Below are 9,484 nucleotides of genomic sequence, written 5' to 3' on the forward strand. Positions count from 1 at the left end.
CTCTATGGGCGGTGCCATTTGTCGACCAGTATTTGGATTCCAACGTCGTATGGTGCCATCATGTGATCCACTTGCTATCTCCAGGGAATTGCGATACCAATCAAGGCACCTCACGTGCACTGAATCATCCTCCCATGGGTCGCCGATCATGCTGCCCTCCTTTATATTCCACGACTGAAGTCTGCCATCTGCGCTTCCACAAATGACCATTGTTTCATCTGGGGATACTGCCATTGGACCTATCCCTCCCCCATCACTATTCAAAGGTTTTCCCACAGGCTTTCCATATCTTTTCCACTGACGAATCGAACTATCGTCAAACGCGCTCATTATATTGCCACTGTTACTCAAGCAGGCAAGGTTCCACATGCATTGAGAGTGACCCTCGATGATGCACTCTGGCATCAAGCTTCCTGCCGGACGTTCTGGCTTTGGTTTCTTCCACGACGTGGTCCGAGTATTGTGGTTGACAAAGTAGGACTGACCAAGTGGCGAGATGTGCCATTCCCATCCAAGAACGGCAAGATCTCCAGGATTATCTATGTTCAACGTGAGTTCGTCGCTCCTTGTCGCAATTTGATCCCTCACCTAGTTGCACTCCTGGTAAAGGTCGGTTCCTCGAGAATATCACGAGCGTGTCATCTTGATATAGTGTTTCACCATCCGACGACGTCTTAAACTGTTGCCACGCAGGAGGAAGCGCTTCATTCCCGCCTGATTCCAATTTGAGTCAGCGGGTAGGTATCACAAGGTAGCTGCTCACCTTCCCAAAGTGCATCCTGGCGGTCCTGTGCACCATATGGTGGTAGATATTTCGCACTCGTCCGATATGTCGATGAGTGCAATGGCGCTTCTCCTCATCTCGTTGACATGCTTGACTCAGCTTCTTCCTGTGGCATGACAAGGATGTTGCGTTGTACAGACACTGAACAATGAAATAATGTGCAAAGTCAGCAATTGAGAGGAAGGAGAGATATGGGGCGAAAGTGATGAAGAGGCCTGCTATTTGGGTGAGCTTTGCACGCTGTAGTTGCAGGCGCCTTGCGGGCCGCTGACACCGCATGTCAATGGCTGTGTTACCACCGGATCAAGTACTTACCTTGATCCGGTTCAAATTTTGAGGCAACAGTTGGATGTACATTAGTCTGTCATATACCGTATCGTCAGCAAGTGGAATTTGCTTAAGCAGGTACATACACATATCGAACCTGTACGCTGTGCATAGCCCGTAGCAGCACTCCCAAGCAAAGCACTATCAGTGACAAGTGATTGCATGACTGACAGGAACTGCGCTGCATAGTACGTAGCAGCACTCCCAAGCAAATCACCACCAGCCGGCCCAGTAGTGTCAAGTGGTTGCATGACTGCCAACGGGAGCAGGGATATATGTATACATGAGTCGCTTGATGTTGGCTGCGCAACATTGCTATAATGAACATCCCCGGGCGTTGATAGTGTCTTCTCATCTTAACAAGCAGAGAGTTTTGGACGTCCGATATCAAAACCGAAGTCATGTTCAAATGAACGACAACGAACTTCCCCAGTGTTCCCACAAATTGCAGCCAACAACCATGACCTTGATTCATTGAACGGAAGAGCCCCGATGTAGGCTACACGGCATCGACCTGAGCGCTCCCACCTGTCTGCGTGACCTGCTGCACGAGTTCACCTACAGCGGAACCATTACCGCGCTTTTGTGCACTAGTAACAACCCCCAGCACGCTCGCTAGGCCCGCCTTCCACGCACCAAGACACTTTTCCAGTGCCTCCCATTGCTCTCTCTCAAACACGTGCGCCGACGAACGGTAAACGTGTAGAGATTGAATAGTCTGCCTCGACACGTTTCTATGAGTATGGGCATGTGGATCTGAAAGAGATATGAAATTAGTGATTAGACGAAGACTCGGAAAATGTGATCAGGGTACTGAGATTACGAGTTAGCCAGTAGGGATACGAAGCAGAAGAAAAGCTCGTGTGGGATGTTAAGAACCAAGGTCGCAAAGTAGACAGACGTTCAATAAAAGTGTTGGGAGAAAAAATAGATTATCACAATCACAGAACTGCATTGAGCGAATAGAGAAACGCAAGGATGCAGGTTTGCGGGACCACGATGCTATGGGTGCTTGAATTGCGCAGCCTGTACTAGTAGAAGTTGTGAAGCGAACAGGAGAATTAACCAAGCCGATTCCCGAAAGACGCGTACTTTGTCAGCCTGGTCACGTGTGAGATCAAGGCGCGTCACGCCACCTGGCATCCGTAACAGAGCCTTCGCTATTTGCCTCAACTCAAACCACTATGGCGGCAGCAGCACGGTCAGATTCTTCCCTTCCATTATACTTTTGGAGTGTAACAAACATCCTCTAGATCACTCAGCACCTGCATATTTTGCAAGATCATCAAGGGTGTGTTGACTTCTTCTCGTCATTCTGACTCATTCAACTACACCACCTTATCACGGCGCTATTGTGTTCTAGGCGAGATCCCAAGCTTCAAGCTCCTCGAGACAGAAACTTCGTTCGTCCTTTTTCTTTCGTCAAATCATTGGCACCTATTTACCAAAGATCAGTTACTCATTCCTTGATATTGGCCCCCTCTCCAAGGGTCATGCTCTGATCATCCCTAAAGGTGCGTCAGCCGTGATCGGAAAGGATTATTTCACGAGTGAAGGCGCTAATGTGCATAATAGACCACGCGGCAAAGCTTCACGAGCTCCCAGATGAATACCTTACGGACGTGCTGCCCATCGCGAAGAAGATCGCCGCTGCACAAGGGCTTGAAAACTACAACATCCTCCAGGTGCGTTCCCATATACAATTATCGTCCCCTCTCCCCATACCCTGCCGTTTAACCTGCAGAGCTGACCCCACCACTAAGAATAACGGCCGCATCGCACACCAGGTTTGTCTACGCCTTCTTTATTGGGCTTAGACAGTATCGACTGACACTGGTTTACACGTCTAGGTCGTCGACCACGTACACTTCCATGTTATTCCCAAACCTGATGCGTCAGACGAGGAGGGGCTCGTTATCGGATGGCCCGCGAAGTCTGACGTCATGGAAGAAGTCAAGAAGTATCACCAGGAACTCCTTGGAAAGCTATAAAGCGCATCTGTGGCGCTCCCGAGTTGCTAATAATTGTGTTCTAGCCAGTGCGAGGCACGAGCACGTGATACGAACGAAGTCTATGCCATCACGAGTCAGGCACTGAGACATGCCTTCTTCCCTCTTGCCATCATCTTACACCTCTGCTAGTGTTCAACATTCGAAATAATCACCTTTAACATCTGATTTGTCCAATAAAAAAACTGTTTACTTTTCTACCCCTCGTATTTTCCTCATGAACAGACTTCATTCCGACCCCAGTCTGCTAGTCTGCCCTGATTTCTCAGGCGATCCGTATCAGGCTAGCCGCGCCAGTCTAGTATCTCCTACTACCACCGATGCTCAAGCTGCTGATCTTCTTCGCGCGGTCTGGATCACCACCAACAACTCCCTGTGCGCACAGTGGCGACAACAGGTCACTGAAGACGAACGCCTTCGTGCCGAAGAACAACGTCTAGCCGAAGAAGAGTCCGAGCGCCAACGTCTGGCTCTTCGCCTCGAAGAAGAAGCCACCACGGCTGACGAGAGAAAGAAGAACCGAATTAAGCATATACCTATTCCTGTTCGCCGCCGCCCTGACTCCACCGACGATGAAGTCCTCGTATCCGACTTCGCACTGCGGAAGATCGACAAAGGGCATTTTGTTGAGTTGTATTACTGGACTAATGTAGGTCTTCAAGATGCGCACTCCAACTATCGCACACGGGATGATGAGGGCATGATTCCCACCGCAGCAGACGATGGTTCCACCGTCTGGGTCAACGCAGCGGTCGCCAAACCTTCTTCCCGGGTCATTGCTGACCGCGATCTTTCCCCAGTGGAATTTGCCCAAGCCGTTCTGCGTATGATAGCTGCGCTGGAAGATTACGATTGGCCAGTGCAGCGTGTCCAAATGTTGGCGCGTTTCTGGGGAGCTCTCATGTTGCATAGATACTGGAACTCTATGGATCGCATTGCCCAGCGCGCCATCATGATTTACCAGGAAGAACAACGTAGGGCGTGGCACAATGCCATACCTTTGCCCAAAGGTGCTTGGGACATCTCGATTCTCGACGAAGACGCCTTACTTCGTACATTCGATCGCGTTTTCCGTGACATGCGTCATCGTGATCTTGACGAACAACGTCAGGTACGCACTTTTCTGTTTCTTGTACTGTCACAAACTGATCGCTATTCCTCTTTCCCACCTTCACTTGCGTCGTCACCACACATGTCATACGCCATCAACCATGTCGCTTGTCTTCCCACACGCCCGTGTTCACCCTGCGGTTGCGTTTATGTGTTGTTGCTGTTCACGTTTGTCTTAATTGGCTCCCTGGCACTGGCTTTGTTGCATTTGCGTTTCGCGTTTGCGGCATTTGCATTTGCGTCTGTTGCAGTGTTGTCCTCGATGTCACCCCTACACTGTCACACACCTAGCTTGTGAACCATCACAGCAGCCATGGAGACGCCCCCTCCCACCATCGTTCTCGTCGTTCGAGACGCTCTCCCTCACCGTGTGATAGACAGCGCTCATCTTCCCCTCGGAGGTCTAGGAAATTCCACCAGCCTCGAGACTCCCGCTCGTCGGGCCACCGTCCGGGTTTTCAGGACAGCGCACACAGCCCACGTTCCCCGGCTGTGTGCGCAGTCTGCCTGGGGCGCACCTCCCACAATTTCATCGAATGCACTGCCGTACGTCTCTGGGACAGTTCCTTCCCCGCAGTCGCTACCCGCGTCAACAAACAACTCCTCTTGCGGAGCTCGGACAAACCTCTGTGCGTGGACTGGCAACGCGCTCGAGGCTGCTCCAGCCACTCCCACGGCGAACGCCACGTATGTTCAGGATGTCTCTCCACCTCACACGGTGCCCAGCTCTGCCCTCACGCTCAGACGACAGCGTCCTCGCACACCATATGACTTCGCCGTTTGGGAACAGAAACTCCGCGAACATGATCTTCTTGTTAAATACATCTCTTTACCGCACAGTCTACGATTCGGTTTCGACCTTAGTATTCCTACCATTGTTGTTCCTCAGTCTCCTAGTAATAGCTCCTCCCTTCTTTTATTTCGTGAAGCATTTGATAAAATACTCGAACGCGAACTCGCCACCGGTCGTTATCTTGGTCCTTTGTCGTACAATGAATTACTTTCTCTACTTGGTCCTTTCCAGTCCTCGCCAATATCCATTATACCCAAGCCCGAGAAACCGGGCAAGTTTCGTGTTATACAGAATTTCTCTTTCCCACTTATTCCTTCTTCTGTATATCCCAGGCCCTTCCATCAACTCCCTTGTCAACTCTGATGATTTTGCTTGCACATGGGGAACTTTTGAGACAGTATGTACCCTTATACGTTCGTTACCTCCGGGTTCTCAGGCTGCCACACACGACGTGGCTGAAGCATACCGCACTGTTCCCCTCCACCCATCCCAATGGCCTGCGGCAGTTGTACGATTACCTAATGATACCTTTTGCGTTGACACTTGCGTTTCTTTTGGCATGGGACCTTCTGCTGGTGTTTATGGTCAAGTGGCGGATGCCGGGGTCGACCTCTTACGAGCTGGAGGCATTGGACCGGTCACGAAGTGGGTGGATGACCATTTGTTCTTTCGCGTCCGCCGAGAGTATGTGGAGCAGTACAACTCTCATCGTGCGTCGGTACGGCGAGTTCTGGAGTGTGGAGGACAGCAACAGACCGGAGGGCGGATTTGGTACAAAGGAGTTTCATACGCTGATGACTCGTTTGACGTTTACGCTGAAGACCACACCTTCCCTATCCGTGATCTCTCATCTTCTTCCATACGCTCTGCCCTCGACTCTGAGTTTGCATTTGCCTTCGTCGACATCGACTGTGCATCCCGGCCTCTGGGGATACCCTGGGAGCCGTCCAAGGACATGGCCTTCGCCTATGTTGCCCTCTACCTGGGGCTCCTGTGGAACATCGCTCTACTCACCGTCCAACTCTCCCCAGCGAAGGCGGCGAAATATCAAGATGCAATCACGGCTTGGCGTTCCACATCGACCCATGTTTTACTCGATGTCCAGAAACTGTACGGCAAATTACTTCATGCCTGTCTGGTCGTGCCATCAGGACGTGCTCGCCTCACCAGACTGGAGGCCATGCTCAAAGTCTGCGGTTCTCGTCCTTTCGTGCCACATCACTCCTGTTAAGCACCTGGACGAGGACCTCAATTGGTGGACAGACCGACTCTCTCGTCCCTTCATCGGCAGACCCATCCCCCAGCCACAGTCACCCGTCGACGTCCACGGCTTTTGTGACGCGAGTACATCCGTCGGCATCGCAATTGTTGTCAATGGGCATTGGCGGGCTTGGTCTTTCCAGCCTGGATGGCGCACCCTGGACGGGCAGCGCGACATCGGGTGGGCCGAATGTGTTGGCTTCGAGCTGCTGGTCATCACAATCCTCAACAGCCGCACGGCCTCTTCCCCTCGGCACTTCCGCATCTTCTGTGACAATCAAGGAGTCGTCGAAGGCTGGAGGAATGGCCGGAGCCGGAATTGGGCCACCAATGTCGTCTTCCAGCGCATCTTCGACCGTCTCGAGTCCTTGGGTGAGGAGTTCTCCTTCCACCTCCAATATGTACCCAGTTGCCACAACCCCGCCGACAAACCTTCTCGGGGGGTCTACCCCCCTCGTCGTCTCCTCCTACCACCCATCGCCCTACCTGGTGACCTCCCCAAACTCCTCGTCGATGCAAATACCGGGAGCAGCGTCATCCACTGACAGGTTCGGACTCCTGCCCCACAGCTACTGATGAGTTGGCTGACGAGGCACCTGCCAGAAGCTGGGGAGAGGAACTCCTCCAGTACCACGAGAGCTGGAGAGACTGATGTCTCTCGTTTTCATACGCTGGCACCACTGGAACTGCCACACACCCCTGCCCAACCGCGACCTTATCTTCCTACATTGACCCCTCGACCCTCCCCTCTGCGTCCCCATTGCTTGGCACGTGACCGTCTGCGCCTTTGGATACCTGCAGTGTCGCGCTCATGTCTCGACCAGGCAGGATCGCTAGTGTCACTGTCTGACAGTGACATCGATCGCATACTAGTTGTCATCGCTCACTCGCACACGCCGAACACTCGTGAAGTCTATGGCTCCGGCATCCTAGTGTTTCACGTGTTTTGTGATTCTCGTAATGTGCCAGAACATCAAAGGTGCCCCGCATCCTCCGTCCTCGTTCTGGCCTTCTTGGCCAGTTGTGCTGGACTGTACTCGAGCTCCACACTCGAGACTTACTTCTACGGGATACGCGCATGGCATTTGTTGCATGGACAGCCTTGGTTAGTTGACCAAGCGCAGGCGTCTCTTACACTCGAAGGTGCCAAACATTTTGCTCCAGCCAAGTCCACCCGTCCGAAATGTGCTCCCTTCACCACTGACTTGATTGTAGCCATACGCTCGATTCTCGACTTATCCTCACCTTTACATGCAGCTGTGTTCGCGTGCCTCACGACATCATTTTTCACAATTGCGCGCACCGGGGAATTCACTGTGTCATCATTGAAGAGCTTCAATGCCGAAGCTAACGTTAAAGTTGCTGATGTTCGCTTTGACGTTGACCGGAACGGGCTCAAAGTCATTGTCTTTCACCTACCACACACGAAGACCTCTACAACCGGGGAGGATGTTTACTTGGCAGCCCAGACGGGCCCGATTGATCCTGAGGCCGCTCTACACAACCATTTTTCCATCAACAATCCTTCCCCTTCCGATGCCCTGTTCAGCTGGCGCCATCGCTCTGGACTGAGGGTTCTCACACGGAGCGCGTTTCTGAAGTGCCTACAGCAGGCTAGTGATCACCTGGGGAGGGGAGACTTGAAAGGACATGGGATTCGCATTGGGGGGACCCTCGAGTATCTTCTGCGAGGAGTCCCTTTTGACACTGTCAAAGTGATGGGTCGTTGGCATAGCGACGCGTTCGTTCGTTACCTTCAGAAACATGCGGTGATTCTGGCGCCGTACCTGCAGGATCACCCCATCTTAGAACCTTTCATGCGATATGCTTTGCCGTCTTGATTTGTAAGTCTTCGCGGAACTCCTTCTTTTCGGGGTCAAGCTAACGCTAGCTGCGTCGTTTGCGCTCCTAAATATAGGGAATCTCAGCTTCTCTTGCCCCCTTTTCTTTCTGGGAGTTCAAAGCATGTTTCGGTCGAAAACCCTGTAGGGTTTTGCCCAAACACTATACCATAGCCTTCGTTTAGACACCTAACCTTAGTCTCTCCTTTGTCATCCCGCACTGTCCTTACTTCAATTGATTGTCAAATTGATACTGGTTGACACCTGCGAGTTCAAAGCATAGAACGACGACGAAGCTAGAAGGAAAGCTAATAACTAAATTCGCTGTGTTCCCGGAGTCTCCATTGATCTTAGAGCATTTCTCGGGGTGTAATATATAGTAAGAGTTACCCCAACTGTTGTCAATGCCCTTTTTTCTTGTAGCCAACCGAAAGGGCGTCCTTGTACCGATACATGCCAAAAACCTGGATGGACTGGAGTATCTTTTTATCCTAGACTCGCCATGAACTACGTTATGCACGCACAATAATCCACCACTCACCCACAAGAAGATTGTTGCCATCCCCAAGATGTTTCAACACAGTAGGGCGTGTATGGTCTGTTGGCTAATTGCGCGGGGAGCGACATCGGAATAACACCGATCCGACCGAAATCTCCTTCGCAACTGAGAGCATCGGCTCAACAACATCCACATTGATTTCTTCCTGCAGCGCGATCGTCTGAAAGTCTATCACTTCCAATTTGCAAGTTGCGATGACTGCCAACGCAGCCATAGTGCGATCAATCTTCAATTTGCATGGGTATCCCACCAGATTTAATTTCCGCAATACAGGAAGATGAAGGCCGCCGAATACTTCGGTAAGCCAGTCCGAATCATCATCATCCGAGGGCAGGGGCAGAGTTAATGATTCGAGACAAGAATACGTGACCGAGTGGCTTGTAGCGTTATCATGATCACCAGTTACGACCGCCACCGCAATTGTCTGCAGAAGAGGGAAAATGACGGAAATAAAACGGATGATCTGGGAGGAAGTGTATTGGACACGAAGATGTCGTAAATTTTTGCAAGTAAGAATACGGCTGGTAGCAATGTCCTCGATGCCCTTGGGGATGCGTAGCTGACGGAGATTTGGTGCATTGAATCTGTCAAGACCTGACCAGCTACATTCCAGAGTTCCCAGTCGTGGCGTATCTAACTTGGAATTGAGCCATTCGTCTCCGAGTAACACACCAACAACCGTTTCCCACCGCCTGCTCTCGGCTTGAAGAATCTCGAGAAGTCGATGATCTGCGTGTGAAAGTGACCTGTAACTTTGTACGGATCCGCAACTGGCATTAAATATGAAGAAATCCCAGACTA

The 9,484-nt window shown here is 51.4% G+C and overlaps 3 protein-coding genes across 3 annotated transcripts; all 3 read left to right on the top strand.

Annotated features, from left to right (window-relative positions):
- Positions 1 to 2,270: 2,270 nt before the first annotated feature.
- Positions 2,271 to 3,591, top strand: F5147DRAFT_734277 (HIT-like domain-containing protein). The gene is made up of 7 exons (XM_041439429.1): positions 2,271 to 2,312; positions 2,365 to 2,402; positions 2,475 to 2,514; positions 2,567 to 2,625; positions 2,687 to 2,796; positions 2,875 to 2,898; positions 2,962 to 3,591. The coding sequence occupies exons 1-7, from the start codon at positions 2,296 to 2,298 to the stop codon at positions 3,100 to 3,102; spliced, it is 429 nt and encodes a 142-aa protein (XP_041284318.1). The 5' UTR covers positions 2,271 to 2,295; the 3' UTR covers positions 3,103 to 3,591.
- F5147DRAFT_803395 (uncharacterized protein) lies at positions 3,338 to 4,604 on the top strand (the record flags this gene model as incomplete). Its single annotated transcript, XM_041443323.1, has 2 exons — positions 3,338 to 4,231; positions 4,542 to 4,604. 2 exons carry the CDS (start codon positions 3,338 to 3,340, stop codon positions 4,602 to 4,604), a joined length of 957 nt encoding a protein of 318 aa, XP_041284319.1.
- A 118-nt stretch (positions 4,605 to 4,722) lies between these two features.
- Positions 4,723 to 5,001, top strand: F5147DRAFT_590319 (uncharacterized protein; the record flags this gene model as incomplete). The annotated part of the gene is made up of 1 exon (XM_041432169.1): positions 4,723 to 5,001. A coding segment is annotated over one exon (279 nt), but the record flags the coding sequence as incomplete, so codon positions are not given.
- Between the last annotated feature and the right edge of the window lie 4,483 nt (positions 5,002 to 9,484).

This window comes from Suillus discolor (assembly GCF_016758755.1).
Source record: "Suillus discolor strain FC423 chromosome Unknown F5147scaffold_322, whole genome shotgun sequence".
Classification (NCBI taxonomy): Eukaryota; Fungi; Basidiomycota; class Agaricomycetes; order Boletales; family Suillaceae; genus Suillus; species Suillus discolor.

Coding starts and splice junctions, on each gene's coding strand:
- F5147DRAFT_734277 (XM_041439429.1), top strand. Junction 2,626..2,686: donor TGCTCTGATCATCCCTAAAG/GTGCGTCAGCCG, acceptor TGTGCATAATAG/ACCACGCGGCAAAGCTTCAC. Junction 2,797..2,874: donor AAAACTACAACATCCTCCAG/GTGCGTTCCCAT, acceptor CCCACCACTAAG/AATAACGGCCGCATCGCACA.